General features: G+C 41.8%; 1 protein-coding gene across 2 annotated transcripts in view; it reads right to left on the reverse strand.

Annotated features, from left to right (window-relative positions):
• FAF2 (Fas associated factor family member 2) overlaps positions 1–6,372 on the reverse strand; it is a 52,733-nt gene extending 46,361 nt beyond the window's left edge. Inside the window, exons 1-2 of one of the 2 annotated variants that reach the window (XM_074313442.2) lie at positions 6,220–6,326; positions 4,383–4,458 (exon numbers count right to left, since the gene is read on the reverse strand). Coding sequence is in view for 1 of the 2 variants with exons in the window: in XM_019756096.3 (XP_019611655.2) it covers positions 6,220–6,282 (63 nt within the window). In the remaining variant the exon portion in view is untranslated. Of the gene's footprint in view, positions 1–4,382; positions 4,459–6,219 lie in introns of both variants that reach the window. The other variant, XM_019756096.3, reaches the window with a different exon arrangement.
• Positions 6,373–19,424: the final 13,052 nt, after the last annotated feature.

Below are 19,424 nucleotides of genomic sequence, written 5' to 3' on the forward strand. Positions count from 1 at the left end.
CGATTCCCACATTGGCCAGTGGGCTCTCGACCACAAGGTTGCCAGTTCAACTCCTCAAGTCCCGCAAGGGATGGTGGGCTCTGCCTACTGCAACTAAGATTGAACATGGCACCTTGGGATGAGCTGCCGCTGAGCTCCCAGATGGCTCAGTTGGTTGGAGCGCGTCCTCTCAACCACAAGGTTGCCGGTTCGACTCCCACAGGGATGGTGGGCTGCGCCCCCTGCAACTAGAAACGGCAACTGGAGCTGAGCTGTGCCCTCCACAACTAAGACTGAAAGGACAACAGCTTGAAACTGAACGGCACCCTCCACAACTAAGATTGAAAGGACAACAACCTGACTTGGAAAGAAGTCCTGGAAGTACACACTGTTCCCCAATAAAGTCCTGTTCCCCTTCCCCAATAAAATCTGAAAAAAACACACAAAAAACCATCTTCCAAGGCTACCCATCTTACTTTGGAGTTAAAGCCAAAACCCTTATAGTAGCTGACAAGGCCTCCTATGAATTGGCCCTGCCTTCAACTCGCTGCCTTTATCTCCTACCACTTTCTTCCTCCCTCCCTCAGTTCTAGCCACATTGGCCTCCTTGTATGCTGAACAAGGTCCCTCAACACCATGCCTCAGGGCTCTGGCACACCTATTCCCTCAATCTGGAATCCTGTTTTACACTTCCCTCAGATTTTCACACAAATGACACTTTCTCAGTGAGGCCGTCCCTTGATGCTCCTATTTAAAACTAAACACTCTTCAGAATCCCCTATTTATTTTTCTCCATAGCACTCACCGCCATCAAACATAGTATGTATTTCACTTATTCTGACTCTTCCCAGTCTCCTCCCGCAGGAATGTGAGCTCCACAGGCTAAGAATTACGTTTCACATATTGCTGTACCCTATGCTGCGAACTACAACTAGCACACAGTAGGTGCAAAAAAATAAGAGTTGACTGAGAATGGGACAGCTGGATACGTACAAGGACATTCACTGCAGCATTATTTGTAAGAAACCAAAAAATGAAAACAACCTGATTGTCCACCTTGTCTACTAAAGCCACATAATTATGTTTAACATTTAAGTGGTTAATATTCGCCAGTGCTTTAGATACAATGACATTTAATTATTGAAACAACCCCATGAGGTAAGTAACAATAGTAGTGTTTAGATGAAGAAACTAAGGCAGAAAGGTTAAGTAACTCGCCCAAGGTCACCAAAGTAGCACAGCAGGTCCTCAGCGAGGTACCCTAAGAACTTAACTCTTGTTTATATCAATTACCCTATGATGAAAGTGGTTTCGTTGTAGTATGTCATTTCACTTAGAGTTGCAGTACCTATCGACAATCTTAAGTAAAGACTTACTACAACTGGAGAAATTAGGATTCAAATTCTTACTCCACAGCCAGTCTTCACGAAAACTTACTATACTATGCTCACTTTCCTAAATATCTGATTCTATTGCCATAAGACAAAGAGCAGCGCTCTCTTACCCAATGAGAATGAGGCCCATAACTAGCCAATTAATTAAAAAGTCACTTAAAGTGAGGAACAAAAACATTCTAGACATTATTTAAATACTTCATTTAAACATAAAGCATACACATTTATGCAGCAATCTTTTGATGAAAACCTACCCTTTTCTTTGGGGAATGGGTCCACTGACGTTCTCTGAAGTCTTTCTAGCATAAATCGTATCCCTGACACTGATTTGATTTCTTGGAGTGGAGTGCAACCTCAAACCCTGACCAAGCAGTACGTGCACAATCCTTATATGATTTTCCCCAAAGATTGCCCACACCTAAGTGAACAGCAATTTTTCAGCAACTTGCCATACTATAGCCTTTCGTTTTCAGATAAACAAAAACTCTTCTTGCATTGTTATTTTATTGGTTTATGTAATATATTCCTATAACAAATACAAGCAGCACACACTGCCATTGGTTTGGTAGCAAACACAACTGACTCTTGTCAAGAGCACTATTCAACTGGTGAAAGCAAAAATACTTGGGCATATTTGAGTGCAGACCTTAGAAAATGGAGGGGGCCGGCCCGGTGGCTCAGGTAGGTAGGAGCACCGTGCTTCCAATGCCAAGGTTCGATTCCCACATGGGCCAGTGAGCTGTACCCTCTACAGCTAAGATTGTGAACAACAGCTCTCCCTGGAGCTGGGCTGCCATGGGCTGCTGTGAGCTGCCATGAGCTGCCGTGAGCTGCCGTGAGCTCACCGACCGGCAACTGCTTGCCTCAGCCAGGGGAAGCTCAAGACTCATAATACAAGTGTGGGCCAAGGAGCTGTGTCCTACACAACTAGACTGAGATACAATGGCTTGAACCGGAGTGTGTGGGGGGGGGGGCGGAGGAAGAAAGGGGGTTGGGAATCCAACAAGAAAAAGAAAAAACAAAATGGAGGACATCTGTTAGATTAAGTGGTTAGGGTAAGAGAGCTCATATATGAAGCATTTGTGTATCTGTATATGCAGAAGAAAAAAAGTATACAAAGATATACAACAAACCAGGAATGAGGATAAGGGGAAAAGATGAGATTTAATTACCTTTTTATAGAATTTATGCTGACTTGCAGTAAGAACGTATTAACTTGGTAGATTTTTTCAAAGTTAAAAAAAAAAAAAAGCTGTGAATTAGATAATATACCCATTTTATAGATGAGAGAAGATTCAAAGAAATGAGAACTTGCCCAAGGTTGCAGAACTCACCAGAAACTAAGTCAAAAGGTTGTCAGATTTGCCTCAAGTTTCAAAGCTCATATTTTCTCTACATCAAACTCCCTGACAAAAAATTCAAACAGATCACTCTATGACTTTTTTTAGAATACATGAACAAAAAGCACTGTATATTTTTTCCTTTAGATAATAGAGTCAGATGAAGCCAAAAGGGAAAATTTTCAAAATGAGTTTGATTCTACAGCCCAGAGTACAGGCTTAATTTTCTATAATTTAAGAGAACAAGGGTCAGACCCTAATATTCCCTGAAGAGGAAAGAAATGTCTTACTCCTATACAAGCAGAAAGATACTGTTTCTTCCTCCACTGGCCATGCATAGCTTCTTTAGACCCTTCTCTCTCTGTCCATGTCATCCTTCTCCAGGGGTTCAAACAGCAACCTAAAGGCAGCAAACCAAGACACTTCGGGAATTTCCCGTATCTGGAAATTTGGGGAAATGAATGTCAATAAAAGTAACCTTCCCCAAACCTACATTAGTTCTTCTTAAAGCCTATTCTTTCCCACTTGAAACAGCTTAAAACAAACGTCTGCATTGGTTATTCATACTCAACTGTCTCCAAAATAAATAGGAGAAAAGGATAACTACAAAAATCTTGGAAGACATCAAACGGACTGAGAAGCATGATAAACATATCCTAGGGAGTTGCAATCAAACCACATGTCACAAAAATGTGAAAGAGAGGAAACCTGAGATTTCTAAAATATTTTACTTTTGCTAATTTCAATATATCAAATGAAGCAACATGTTGAGAACCAGCTCCTAGCAGTGTCACTCTGTTCTGTCCCAACCCCTGTGGAGATTCCAAGCGCATGCTCCAAACTCAGTGAAGCAAACCTGAAACCTAGTGTTATATCACTCCCTAGTTGAAAAAAACCTGTGATGGCTCCCATGCCTACAGGTTAAAATTTAAACCTTTCAAAGGCTTTGGAGGCCCTGGATCTAATTTACCTTTCCAGTCTTATTTTCCACTTCCACTTCTAGAAACCCATCACAACAAACACATTCCACACTCCATCTCCACACCTTGCTTGAGCTGTTTCCTCAGCTATGAACCCTCTCCTCGTGTCCTTCACCTGTTGAAAGTCTGTTCCTCCTTCAAAGTAGCCAAGTACAGTGAGTGCAAAGAGCCCAGCCTTGAAGTCCAGAGCCAGAACCACTAGACTTCTAACTCTAATTCCATCTCGACTACTTAATAGCTTAGTGACCTTAAGCAAACATTTCAATAGATCTGTTTCCTTCCTTACCTAGGAGCAGGCATACCACCTATGGCACTTTGCAAGGCTACTGCGAGGATGAAAAGCACAAAGGCGTAGTAGATACTGATTAACTACTAAGCCATCCCTCTTCGCCCTTACCCCCACCAGTACTCCTACCCTTCCCTAAATTCCCACAGCGCTATGTTTACACCATACCACACTGGGAGCACTGACACACGGCACGGTCCTCATTCGTGTATGTATGTGGCTTCTCCATTAGGTCGTAGACCAAACAGACGGTTATGGGTATGGATTTCTAAATCTCGGCCACTTAATCCTTGTGCAAGCTACCTGACCTCTCAGAGCCTGTTTCTTCATCAATAAATCAACGGGGTTAACACCTTATGGTGTTATTTTAAGAGGTTTGAAAGAGTTAATGTACATCAAATACCTGGTATAGTGCTTGACAGCTAGTAAATTTCAAAGAATGTTTAATGGCAAGTCCGATGATGAACCCGATCCAGCGACTGCTTGAAGAACACAGGAATGTAAAATACATTTGCCTTATTAAATCCAGTGTCATAAAGCAATCTCAATTCAACTTTAACCTGCTACTCGCCTCTCTTACTGATACAGATGTCCGATGAAGACTAAAACAGAGGTTCCTATGCACTTTACGTCAGAAATGCTACTACATAACCATGTTCTCCCAGTACCACACTACCTAAGTACATCATGACTTACAACTCACAGCACCACATTACATTTAACAACAGGGGTCTTATCCCTGAAGCGTTGTAGTGGGTAAAATGATCTGCCAAAGTTAAACAAAACTCTGAAATTAGTGGTCTACCAGAAAATGGAAGCTCTTTATTCATTCTGATTCTAATTTACCGTGTCATCCATTTCTCTACTCAAAACTCCAATCAAATGTCAACTATTTCCAATAGTATTTTTCCACTTATAGTTACACTTCCAACCCACTACACATTTTTTCTGACGTATAATTAACACACAATATTCTGTTAGTTTCAGATATCACTACTCAATTTAAGAGGAAAAAACACTTCAAAATCAGTTATGGTAAAATCAAGGAAATTACAGAAAAGTGAGAACTTGCTAAAAAAACAAAACAAAAAACCCAGTATCACAGCATTTGCAGTCCACTCTCAGTTGAACACTGACACTTATATAGGTTGTATAGCAAACAAGTCAAGAGCTCAGGAAAGGTTCTAGAAAGATGGACCCAGCTTTAAATCTGACACCACCACTTAATAACTAGCAGTGCCTGAGCACTAAGGTTGTTGGTAAATAATTGCTGAAACTAATAAATATTTAGCACATTTTTATATTAGGAAAAAAATGTACCACTAACTTTAATTCTTTCCTAAGTTAAATAATGGTTAATAAGCAGCAATACTGTTTGGGAGCATTTTACAGTTTACAAAGCCCTTCAGACATCCATAAACTCATTAAATCTCCAGAACACCCTTAGGGAGTAAACATTTTTAAGATGTATATTTTAGAAATAATAAGGAAACTGGTATCAGGGTAACAAAGAGCCAAGGTTAACCCACCCTGGTGGGCTCCTCCACCCAGATTCTCCAACTCAGAGAAAAGTGCTTTAGTGCCAGTTCTTAACTCCACACCCACTGAGGCAGATTTCTGCAAGTTACCATCCTCCTCAAGCACAGTCAAGCACGTGACTTCAGGAATAAGCCCAGGGTAGTAAACCCTGTCAGAAGCCACTGATGACATTTATAATGTAGCACTTGTTTCCTTACATGGTGTCCTCCCACACCTTTAGGGCGGGAGCCAGGCCTGCCCTTCCCCCACCAGAGCGCCCAACACAAAACCTGGCACCTAAGAAGCCCTCAGTAAATGTTTATGGAAATGGCATGGGATGCTGGTAGCAGGTTTCCCAGGGACCCGAAACGAGGCCAACTCCGCGGTGGGGATTAAGCATCTCAGGTAGATTCAGAGTCGTTGGGCACAGTGTCCGACCTGGGAAGGATGGCGGAGGACGGGCGCCGCTAAGGGACATCGAGGAAGCTGACTCGCTGACGGGAGAGGGGAAAGGCGGGTATGGCAGCAGCGCAGGCTGAAGGCCGAGAACCGACAGAGGCTCGGGGGCCAGGGGCAGCAGGGCAGTTGGCGTCTGGGGGGGAGGGGGCCGCCTGCTGGTCTCAGAAGAAGCTCGGACCCAATCTCAGGAGGGTTCTGGGCTCCTCTGGGGGCCCAATCCCCAGCCCGCGGCGGCACTGGCTGCACCGAGTACTCGCTGCTACCTGAAATTGCAGCAGCTTCTCTGTCTGCTCCTGGGTTAGATCCCGCTCCTCAGGCGCCGCCATTTTGCCGCCGCCTCTACGCTTCTGACCCGTCCGCACCGTCACTCGCCGGAACTGATCTCAGCAGCAACCACATCCGGTCGGAACAGCCGCTGGCGCGCAACTGCATCTGCGCGTCCTGGCCCAGCAAGGGGGGGGCGGGGGGGGTGGTGGTGGTGGTGAGGGTGGGTGGTGAGGTGTGTGTGGGGGTGTGTGTGTGAGTTCTTACCGCCAGAGGGCGCCACTCTCAGGCCTAGATCGAACACTTCCGGAAATTGCCGAGGGCCTGTCGATACCAATCGCCCTCACGACCTGGACAAAGAACGGATCCGCTAGGGACCTAAGACTCCTGAAGAGCTCGCAAAGAGCCGAGAAGACCCGAATGCTTCTCGAGAAGCTCCGGGAATTCCCGAATGCCACAGAACCTTCGGAAATTCCCGAATCGGCAGATTTCGGCTGCCTCTTAAGCGTTTTCCGGGGGTCTCCGATATTCTTGAATGTTTCTAAGGAAATTGTGGCCCTTCTGAAATATCGTTTGATGTTTGACTCCTGCCCTGACGTTTCCAACAGCTCCTAACCATCTCTCGGGAGGTTCCGAAAGTCCCCGAATACTGGTTGCGCATTTCCGACGCCGCCTTCAAGTCCGAAGCCGCCTTAAGTCCGAAGCCGTTGAAGGCTGTGACCGCGGGAAAATCGCTGCATGGAAGTTGATTGCCAGGATTAATTAGACTTGGCCACCTGGGTCTTTGATGTTTAATTGGGCTACCAGCCTTGGGCAAAGCTTTCCGTCCACCCCCGTGCGACTCTGCTCCTGCTGCCTCAGGCCTCGCGTGTCTCAACCACTGGCCTGTCTTCCCTGTGACCGACCTAAGTAAAATCGCTGGACTGGGATCAGGAGATTTGGGTTCAAGTGCTAGCGCCCACCTTGCAAAGTGATGTACATCTTGGGCACACCACCTCCTCTCTGGGCTCCGTTTTGCCATTGGTGGAATGAGAATCCCCAATAGCCCCTGACATGTGGCCTCAGCGCATTCCTTGAATGCAGTCGACCCTCACCCTTTGCACGGCCTTCAACTTACTCCACACCTCAATGTCTGCTTTCCTCTGCGCTTTCCTTTTCCCTTCCAACCTGCCCCCTCTCTTTAGATCTCCGTTTTGCGTTTCCACTTCTTTTCTCCTGCCATCTGCCTCCTCTGGCCACTGTCCGGAGACCTTGGGGAGACAGAAGGGTCCGGATCTGACCCATGCTTTTCCACAGACTCCTCCTTTGACTCCTAGTGTTAGGGGAGAGTTGGCTGTTCTCGGCGCGGTGTCCAGGTACTTGGCGACTCGAACAAAGAATTGCACGAACGAGACACAGATAAAACGGTGGAAGAATAATTTATTAGAAGAGATAGTACACTCCAAAGAAATAGGAGCGGACCCGAGCAACAGAGAATGGGTTACAATCAACAAGTATGAATCACAAGTTTTAGGGTAATTGTCTAAAGCAGGGGTAGGAGCTAAAAACCTGGGGAAAAGGAAACTTAAAATTTCTATAGGAAAAAAAAGTGTTTCAGTGGCGGGGGCGCGGGGGGGGGGGGGGGAGGGGGGTGTTTGCTATTAGTTGGCCTGTATCACTAGCACGGCCCAGGCCCGTGTCCTCACTATCTGCAGAATCCCACCCCTGCCCACTTCGCAGGATTGACCAGATAAAATAGGACAAAGAGCTTTGAAAGCTAAGTCCTATGAAAAGTACATTAGGTTTTGGTTACTTCCTTTCAGGCCTGTATCAGGTCTTACCAGGTCTGCACAAACCTCCATGTCTTGGAATTTTTCTTACACCTTTAAGGTAAAATTGGATGTAAATAGCTATGACTTTAAATAATTTATTACATCAACTCAAAACATCCGAGGAGACATACTGGTCAACATCTCCAATGCTCAACCCAGACAAACTGGGGGAGGGATGGCAAAGTCAGATGCCCTTCTGGATTTATTGCGTAATTCTAATTTAAGGTGTACTCTTTTAACAGACATACTTTGTACTTACATTAAACACCATTGGATGTTTTTCACTTTCTCAAAGACACATACTTGTTCTTGGTCTACATTTCTGTTTTCTTCTTTGAATAAAGACCAAGTCACAACAAACAATTTTCCTTTTTTTTTGTTTTTTGACTCTTCCACAAGAAATGGCCTCAGTGCAGGGCATACAAAATGGCAAACTGGGGAATCCCTTCCCTGTCCAAAGGTGGTTTCTGGTTTTAGTGACAGCTGATGGCTTCCTTGTGAGACCAGTATTGCCAGAACTTCTCATTTTTAAAGAGCACCGATGAATTTGGGTATGCGTGTGAAATCTCCCTGTTTTAAAATGACTCAGTTTTTAGGAAAAGTACTGTCAGTCAGCCATAATTGCAAGCCACTTTTCACCCCATGAGCTCTAGTCTGCCCCTCTGACCTGAGCAGAATCCTCATGGCCTCCTTTGCCATGGGAATAGATGGCCTTGGAAGAAAACTAAGATTTTTTTGATAAATTCAAGATGAAGAGCATGGAAAGTGTCATCAATTATAGGCTTGATCTCTCCTTTAAGAGCATTTTTCCCCCTTGGCCTTTATTTTGTCTTTTAGAGCAGTGCTATCCAATCAAAATATAAAATATCCACATGCATAATTAAAAATAGTCTAGGAGCCACATATAACAGGTGAGATTAATTTTAGTAATATATTTGATTTAACCCAATATATCCAAAATACCTTCTTTTTTTTTTTGTATTATACTAAGCCTTCAAAATCTGGTGTGTATTTTACACTTACCCCACATCTCTATTTGGACTAGCCACATTTCAAGTACTCAATTTCCACATATGAATAGTGGCTACTGTATTGTAAATGCAGTTCTAGAGCATTCCAAAGCTCTTTTTAATAGATATATTAATTATATTCATCTACAGATTTTAGGAATTCATTCAACAAATATTTATTGAATGGCTCTGGACCAGATACTACAAAAGATAAACAGGACACGGCCGCTGCCCTCTAAGAACACACAGTTTAATTGAAAATTTCATCACTCTCTGGAAGGATGTATGTGTATGGGGGAGGTTTTTGAGTCCCAATTTTATGCCTATAACACACTGGAATTTGTGACTGAGAGATATCTCCGAGAATCTAATGAATATATGTTTCTCAAATCCTATTAATAAGGCTTTGCTGACACCTTACCATTTTGTTCCTAATAAAGGACAAATTCTGTCCTGCTGAGTCCTGGAAATCCTAGAATAAGCCCTCAATTTCTGAGCAGTTGGCACATAAGGTATTTCCTATCAGTTGGGGACATGGCCTCTTCATTGCTGAGTAAAGCAGACCATTGAGATGTTAGCAACAGTTTTTGTTTGGCCTCCTGCCCCATTAGATTATTCATTATAGGTTAAGTGAAGCCAACAGGAATTAAGGTGACTCAACTAAATTCATCCAAAAAAGTAGGAGCAGAAGTGAGAAAGGTAATACCCACACCCATTAGTACTATATTATAGATCCTTAGACTTCTGCTAGGGGAATTTAGACTGATGAAACAAAGTAAGGTTTGGCGGCAAAGTTCTCCCTTACATAAGTCACAAAGCCCATCTCATGCTCTTCAGAGAGACCTGAGTACAAACTCTGATACCACCATTAATTGATTGTGTACTTTGGCAAGGAAACCTCTCTAAGCCTCAGTTTGCTCATCTCTCAGCTGTAAACAGACTAATAGTCCCTATCTCACAGGGTCATGGCAAGGATTAAATCATTTTTTACAAGTAAATCAGATCCTGTCACTCCCCAGCTCGAAAGTTTCCATTGGCTTCCCATTGTCCTCAGAATAGAATCCAAGCTCCTTTCCAGGGCCTACAAGGCCCTGTGTGATCAGGCCCCTATCGCTCTTCCAACCTCATTACAGGGAACTCGCTACTTGCAAGCCTCCTACTTGTTATTATCATAATACCTTGGGGACTTTGCATTCGCAGTACCCTCTGGCTGGAGCACTTTCCTGGAGTTCTCACAGGGCTGACCCCTTTTGACGTCCAGATCTCAGCATGTGTAGGCTGCATCCTCAGAGGAGACCTAAACGTTTATGTTTTCTTCAAAGCACTTAAATCACTAGATGATATTATCTAGTTTACCGTTTGTCTCCGAGCTCTGCCCTCCATGAAGGGAACAGAGGCCAAGTTGGCTTGGGCCACCACTGAGTCCCCAGGGCTAGGAACTGCACTGGGTACAGAGTACAAGGTCTATAAATATTGGGACCGGCTAGAACCTTAGAGCAACGACCTCACGAGTGTGGGTAGACTTATGAGAGTAAAGCCATGGGAACTAAATCGGGAAATATAGCTACGGTCTGTGGGATAGAGAGGGATGGTCTTTAATTAAAGCATCTCAAATCAAAAGATAAAAGGACCACCTCAGTTTTGGACGACGGGAGACAGAATGCTGATAACAGTTGTCTTTTAAAGCAAAGATATTTTATTCCTCTTCTAAAACCCCATGTTCATAAAAAATTACGTGATTTGTACACTGTAAACAAATTCAAACAACACCTCAGTTAGCTGGATGGGAAAGGGAGGAAAAGCAGGAGACCTATTTACAGATGGTTTAAATAACCCAGATGCATTTAAATTGTCCCCACACTCTTAGACTCTATCTGCTTCAGGGGAGGAGGGAGCACGTGTCCCAGGGGACGTAGTGTGATTGTCACTGAACTGAGTGATTACCATCTGGACACTTTGGGCTCCTTATGCCTGGAGATGGAGGGGTTAATGCTCCTGATTACGCGGGGCCAGGGTTGCTGTTCCACACAGGAGTCGGGAGTAGTCTCTCTGGAGCCCCAAGGGTTCACTGGAACATCTCTTGGTGCTTCCATACCCAGTGATAGCAGAAAATAAGCAATTACAACATGACAAGGGCAAGGTAACTAAAGGTTCAGACCCTTCAGAAAAGAAAGTCTGGATAACTAAACTGGAAATCAATCAGGCCAACCAAAGTAGTAGCCAAGAGCGAGGGACTCTAGAATGAGTAATGGAGGAAGGAGATGATATGATTATCGCTTACCTGCTTGGGACCAGCTGCAGCCGTGGAGACCTATAGGTTGTTTCACTAACTCACTCTCTCACCTTAAGTGTTTACAGAGATTGTGGCTGGCTACCACATTTCAGAGAGTTTTGCGAATGAATGATTAGATTTGTACCCGCCTCTTGGAAGGAATGAGGGCATTTTGTTCCCACACTAGTGAAGAACCCATACTGTAGTATGAGTCCAGATATAATGAGAGGAAATGAGCAGCATTGAGTGGTACATTGGGGTGTAGTGTATCAGACATCTTTTAATGTTTTGCCACCAATCTTTTCCAGTCACACCTGTCCCCAAGGCCCTTGGCCACTTGATTCACCTCAGCCACTTCTGTGGTGACCAACTCGACATGGATTCTGTTTAGCCACCGCCATGATGATCAGCTTACCCTGGGACAACTCTCATGCAGGTACCTCACCTCATGCAGGTACCTCACCTCATGCAGGTACCTCACCTCATGCAGGTACCGCAAGTCTCCCACCTCCCACACCACATCCTGCCTATTGTTACTGAAGCATGAGATGCCATAGACCAGCACAACTGGCACAATGCTGCACATCTGGCTTGCGTAATCCAGACGTGCAGGGGAATTAATGCCCCAGGAGGCAAAACTCTGACCAGTAAGAGATGAGAGCCACCAATAAAAGCTTCCGCTTCCTGTCCTGTGATGAGCTGTCTTGAGATGCAGTCATTCATATGGTGTCTCTGAAGTTTCATCCCAGACCTCGGGATAGAGCGATGCACTTCCTGCCCAGCAGTACCCAGCCCCTTGTATTTGCCCTTCATTTTTCCTCTATTCTGTCATGCCTGGTTCCTTGGCATTGCACTTCCCAGTAAGGTATAAACATGTAAGCTTTTGATTCCGGCTATGTTTTCTGTTGAACCTGGGCTATGACACTGTATATCGAGTTAGTGGCTCAACCACAGAGAAAATAATTTCAAGTGAATTCAAGCACTACATAAATAAGTAATTTGCCGGTATATTCCCTATAGGTTGTGTCTCCAAAACAGAAAGAACAGCAAAGAAATGTTAAATGATATTCAGTAATCACAATGTCGGTAATAATACTGACATTGTTATTTATAAATACACATATGTATTTTATATATTTTATATATACATGTAGCTAGGTATAGATAAGACAAAAAAGGAGTCATTAAGTTATGCATTAGGCAGTGATTTTCAATGAAAGAGAAAAAAATTTAAAATCAAAGAGATTAAGTAAAGATATGGTAATATTAACTTTGAATTTGAAATATTAATAAGAACACAATGTGTCTTTCTCTTTCAAACAGAAAATATATTTCCTAGTTTTGTTGACTGAAGAGGTCTATGAGAAATAATTATCTCCAAAAGAGTCCAGACAGTGGTTTCTAAATATAATTTCCCACTAAAAGATTACAGAACTCAGGCGACCGGTTCGCTCAGTGGTTAGAGCGTGGTGCTCGTAACACCACGATGGCTGGTTGGGGTCCCACATGGACCAGTGAGAAGCAATGGCTTGAGCTTGGAGCTGAGCGGCCGGTTGCTCAGTGGTTAGAGCACAGTGGTCATAACACCAAGGTCACCGGTTTGATTCCCACGTGGGCCAGTGAGCTGTGCCCTCCACAACTAGATTGAAAAACAACGACTTGACATGGAGATAATGGGCCCTGGAAAAACACACTCTTCCCCAGTATTCCCCAGTTAAAAAAAAAGATTATAGAACTCTTGGAAGAAATGATTGATTCCAGTCTGGGGTGAAAATGTGCAGGATGAGCCAGGTACACCTTGCTGTACCAGAAAGCAAAGATGCTGTCAAATTATTACAAAGGGCCAACAATGAGAAAACTTAAACATTAAAAAGTATAATGACTATCCCTTCTCCACTGAATTGCCTTTGCAACTTTGTCAGAAATCAATTGCTATATATGTATAAGACTTTTCCTAGACTCTATTTTTTGTCTTGATGCCAATACCACAGTCTTGATTATTGTAACTGTACAATAAATCTTGAAATAAGATAGTGTTAGTTCTCCAACTTTGTTCTTTACTAAAGTTATTTTGGCTATTTTAGTTCCTGCTGGAATTTTTATGATTGTGATTGTATTGATTATAGACGAATATGAGGACAACTTACATCTTAATATTGCATCTTCTAATCCGTGAACAAGGTATGTCTCTCAATTTATTTAGATCTTTAACTTCTCTGAGTAATATTTTGTAGTTTATAGTGTGTGGGTCTTTCATATCATTTGTTAGATTTATCTCTAGATATTTATATTTTTGATGCTATTGTAAATAGCATTTAAAAATTTTACTTTCCTCTTTGTCATTGCTAGTAAATAAAAATACAGTTCATATGGTATGTTCACCTTGCCTCCCACGACCTTACTAAACACACATATTAGTTCTAGTAGCTTTTTTGTGGAATCTAGTTTCTACATAAGACAATCACATTGCATGTATATAAAAATAGTTTTAATTTTCCCTTTTAAATCTGGATTTCTCTCTCTCTCTTGCTCTCTCTCTCTCTCTCTCTTTCTCTCTCTCTCTCTCTCTCTCTCTCTCTCTCTCTCTCTCTCTCTCTCTCTCTCTCTCTCTCCCCTTCTCTCCCTCTCTCTGTATTTTCTTTATTGCACTGGCTAGAACTTCTGGTACAATGTTACATAGAAGTTATGAAAGCAGACATCCTTTTCTTATCCTGATCTTAAAAGAAAAGCATTTAGTCTTTTCACTGTTAAGTTTAATGTTAGCTGAGTATTTTCAGAGCTGTCTTTTATCAAGTTGAGGAAGTTCCTTTCAGATCTTAGTTTGCTGAGAGTTTTTATTAGGAATTGATTTTGGATTTAGCCAAAGGATTTTTTCTGCATTGGGATGATCACATGGTTTTTCTCTTTGGGTTAGTTAATGTGATGAATCACATTGATTGAGTCTCTAAAATTGTGGTGGGTGGACGGGTGGCTCAGTTGGTTACAGCGCGCGCTCTGGGCAACAGGGCTGCCGGTTCGATTCCCACATGGGCCAGCGAGCTGTGCCTTCCACAACTAGATTGAAGATGAGCTGCAGCTGAGCTGCTGTGGAGCTCCCGGGCGGCCGGAAGGCTCAGTTGGTTGGAGCGCATCCTCTCAACCACAAGGTTGCGGGTTCAACTCCCACAAGGGATGGTGGGCTGCACCTCCTGCAACTAGCAACGGCAACTGGACCTGGAGCTGAGCTGCGCATTCCACAACTAAGACTAAGATTGAAAGCACAACAACTTGACTTGGATGGAGCTGATGGGTCCTGGGAAAAACACACTGTTCCGCCCCCCAAAACAAGTCCTGTTCTTCAATAAAGTCTTGTTCCCCTTCCTCAATGAAACCTAAAAAAAAAAAAAAATTGTGGTAAAATGTACAATTCAGTGGTATTGAGTACAATGTTGTGCAACAATCACTGCTATCTAGTTCCAAAACATTTTCAGCCCTCCAGAGGAAACCCCATACCGGTTAAGCGGTCATTCCACATTTTCCCCTCCTCCAATCCCTGGCAACCACTAATCTACATCTGTTTCTATGAATTTGCCTATTCTGGATATTCAATATGCATGTAATCATACTGTCGTGCGAGACGGCTGCGGGGTCTCTGCTCCTGCTCCCCACATAAGAACACAGGATATGGTGAGGCCAAAAAGGAACACACACGGAGCCATAGGTAGGGGAGTCACACCACTATAGTCTTGCTGGCAGCTGGATTAGAGACACAGGAAGCAGGAGCCACACTGTCTGCAACCTGCTGTCCACTTCTCTGCAATCTGCAACCCGCACTCCGCCATGCTAACTGCAATCCCCTCTTGCTAGCCACCATCTTCTTGGTCGCCCCCATTGTCTGCTAGCGTAGCCACGGCAGTTATATTAGTGGCCAATGGCTCACTGGTTACAGCTGACGGCTACTAGCCACCGCTGATGGCCATCCAATCATAGTTGATGGCCATTTACTACCTGAGCCAGCACCTTTTAGCGTGAGGCTGAGAGCCTGGAAACTGCACTTCTGGCTCTGTCCCCACACATACAATATGTGGCCTTTGTGTCTGGCTTCTTTCATTTAGCACGTTTTAGAGGTGCATCCATGTCGTAGCATGTCTCAGTGCTTTTTTCATTTTTATGGCTGAATAATATTCTGTTGTGTGTATATACCCTATTTTTTTATCCATTCATCAGTTGATGGACATTTGGGATGTTTCTACTTTTTGGCTACTGTTAATAGTGCTGCTATGAACATTTGTGTTCAACTTTTCGTTGGAATACCTGTTTTCTGTTCTTTTGGATATACGAGTATACCTAGGAGTAGAATTTCTGGGTCAAATGGTAATTCTATGTTTAACATTTTGAACAACCACCAAACTGTCTTCCACAAGGGCTGTACCATTTTACGTTCCACCAGCAAGGTGTGAAGGTTCCAATTTCACAACATCCTGGCTAACAGTTATTTTCCCTTTTAAAAAAAAATTATAGGGGTGGCTGATGGCTCAGTTGGTTAGAGCGCAAGCTCTAAACAACAGGGTTGCCAGTTTGATTCCCACATGGGCCAGTGAGCTGCGCCCTCCACAACTAGATTGAAGGATAACTACTTGGAGCTAATGGAGCCTGGAGAAATATACTGTCTCCCAATATTCCCTAATTAAAAAAAAAAAATTGTAGTCACCCTAGTGGGTATAAAGTGGCATCTCATTGTGGTTTCAATTTGTATTTCCCTAATGAATAATGATGAATAGCATCTTTTCACGTGATGGCTGGCCATTTGTATATCTTCTTAAGAGAAATGTCCATTCAAGTCCTTTGCTCATTTTTCAAATTGGATTGTTGATCTTCTGGTTGTTGAATTTGTAAGAGTTCATTATGCATTCTCGATACCAGACCTGTATCAGATATACAATTTGCAGATATTTTGTCCCATTTTATAGGTTGTCTTTTTACTTTCTAGATAGTGTTCTTTGATGCACAAAAGTTTTAAATTTTGATGAAATCCAATTTATCTATTATTTTTTCTTTTGTTACTTGTGCTTTAGTGTCATCTCTAAAAATCTCTTGCCAAATCCAAGGTTATAAAGATTTATGCAAATATTTTAATAGTTGTATGGTTTTAGGTCTTACATTTAATTCTTTGATCTACTTTGATTTCATTTTTGTATATTGTGTGAGGCAAGGATGCAACTTTCTTCTTTGGCATGTGCATGTCCAGGTGTGCCAGCAACATTTGTTGAAGAGACTATTCTTCCTCATTGAATGATCTTGGCATCCTTTTTGAAAATCAACTGACCATTGGTACATGGATTTATTCCTGGACTTTCAATACTATTTCACTGATCTATGTCTATCTTCATGCCACTACCACATTATTGATTACTGTAGGTTTGGAGTAAATTTTGAAATTAGGAAAGGTAAGTCTTCCAACTTTGTTTTTTGTTTTTCAAGATTGTTTTGGCTATCCATGGTCCCTTGAAATTCCATATGAATTTCAGAATAAACCTTTCCATTTCTGCAAAAATGGTCATTCAGATTTTGATAGAGTTTGCATTGAATCTGTAGACTACTTTGGACTCTATTGCCATCTTAATAATATTAAATCGTTCAATCTATGGCCACTGAATGTTTTTCCATTTATGTAGGTCTTCTTTAAACTCTTTCAGCAATATTTTGCAGTTTTTGGTGTACAAGTCTTACACTTCTTTTGTTAAATTTATTTCTAAGTATCTTTTGTGCTATTGTAAATGAAATTGTTTTCTTCATTGCATTTTTGGGTTTTTCATTGCTAGTGTATAGCAATATAACAGATTTTTATGTGGTGATCTTATGTACGGAAACCATGCTAAAATCATTTATTAGCTCTAATAGTTTTTGTGTGTCTATTCTTGAGGGTTTTCTATATATAAAATCACTTCATCTGTGAATAGAGATAATTTCACTTCTTTTCCAATTTGTATGCCTTTTATTTCTTTTTCTTGCCTAATTGCTATGATTAGAAGTTCCAGTACAATGTTGAATATAAGTGGCAAAAGTGAGCATTCTTGGGTAGGAAGGTTTTTAACTACAAATTTTATTTCTTTAATAGATATATGGGTATTCAGGTAGTTTATGCCTTTCAAGGAAAATATATCATAGAGCTCAATGTAAAACAGAAAACTATAAAACTTCTAGAAGAAAACATTAGGCAAAAATCTTTGTGACCTTGGTCTAGGCAAAGATTTCCTGGATAGGACACAAAGACATAATCCATAAAAAAACAAATTGATAAATTATAACTCATCAAAATTTTATACTTCTGTTCTTCAAAAGACATTATTAAGAAACTGAAAAGACAGAGAGAAAATATTTGCAAATTATATGTCTGATGAAGGACTTTAGTCAGAAAATATAAGGAACTATCAAAACTCAATAAGTAAACAAACAATCCAATTTAAAAGATTTAAACAGATACTTTACCAATCAAGCTATATCATAAGGGGGCCGGCCTGGTGACTCAAGTGGTTAGAGCTCTACACTCCTGACTCCGAAGGCTGCCGGTTCAATTCCCACATTGGCCAGTGGCCTCTCAACCACAAGGCTGCCAGTTCGATTCCTCGACTCCTGCAAGGGATGGTGGGCTGTGCCCCCTGCAACTAGAAAATGGCAACTGGACCTGGAGCTGAGCTGCGCCCTCCACAACTAAGACTGAAAGGACAACAACTTGACTTGGAAAAAAGGCCTGGAAGTACACACTGTTCCCCAATAAAGTCCTGTTTAAAAAAAAAAAAGATGTATCGTAAGATTATTCTAACTTTTGTTGGTAATATATCGATATTGGTTCATTAATTGTGACAAATATATTATACTAATGTAAAATGTTAATGGTGGAAATTGGGCATATAGGAACTATAATACCTGTATTACCTTTCTGTAAATCTAAAACCCTTCTAAAAAATAAAAGAAATTCTACATGATAAAAATAAAAGTTAAACTTACTCTGGTACTTAGCACTATAAAAAGGAATGAACTATTGATACATGGAACAACATAGATGAATCTCAAAAGAATTGTGCTGAGTAAAAAAAGCCAGACAAAAGAGAGTGAATATTGTATGATTCTATTTACATAAAACTCAAGGCGATACATAAAGCATATTAGTGATTGCCTGGGGATGGCAGAGAGGCAAAGAGATAAGGAAGAGAGGAGTTACAAAGGGCACAAAGGAAGTTTTCAAGGTATTAGATATGTTCATTGTCTTTATGGTGGTGAGGGTTTTCTAGGTGTACCCACATGTCAAAATTCATAAAACTGTGAACCTGAAATATTGCATGTCAATTATACGTAAATAAAGGTGCTTAAAAAGTATAACGTCTATGATGAATTGAAACACATCAAATATGTATAAATCCAGGAGTTCATTATGATACCAAAAAGAAAACAACCCACCAACAAATAGCTCGTTATTCACTTTTGGAGACTACCAGCACATCAATTCACTTTTCTGAAAGCTGGTAAATTAAGAGAAACACTTAAACATTTATATTACCTCTCCTCTATGAACTCTCCTTCTGGGTAAGCAGATGGATAACAAGGGAAAGTTCTTTAAGAATTTCCAGCTAATGCAAAAATAGTGAAAGAGAATCACCACAATTTTTCAACCCCAAATAGTTATTGACTTAGATAAAGATCACAAAGACTGCCAAATTTTGAGGGAAAAGCCTGATCTGGAACTTTATTATTGAGGGACCAGGCTGACAACACCTAAAGCTGCTAATCAATCTTCACATCACTAAGAGGCAACTAGACATGATGTGATATCTCATATGATGCGATGGGCTTTCCCAATACCAATTTCTTGACGTGACTGACATTTTGGGCTCAACAATTCTTTTTGATGAGGGGCTGTCCTGTGCATTGTAAAGTGTTAAGCGGCATCCGCAGCCTCTACCCACGAGATGTTAGTGCCTCCCTGCAAGTTGTGACAGTACAAAAAGTTCTCTAAATATTGCCAAATGGTCTCCAGAGGGCAAAATCAACCGTGGTTGAGAACCACTACTCTAGATCTGACTACCAATTCATAGGAAATAATAAAGGTTCCGAAGAGCATGCCAAATGCCACC

Source organism: Rhinolophus sinicus, chromosome 5, assembly GCF_057876585.1.
Source record: "Rhinolophus sinicus isolate RSI-liver-muscle chromosome 5, RSI-T2T, whole genome shotgun sequence".
NCBI classification, from domain to species: domain Eukaryota; kingdom Metazoa; phylum Chordata; class Mammalia; order Chiroptera; family Rhinolophidae; genus Rhinolophus; species Rhinolophus sinicus.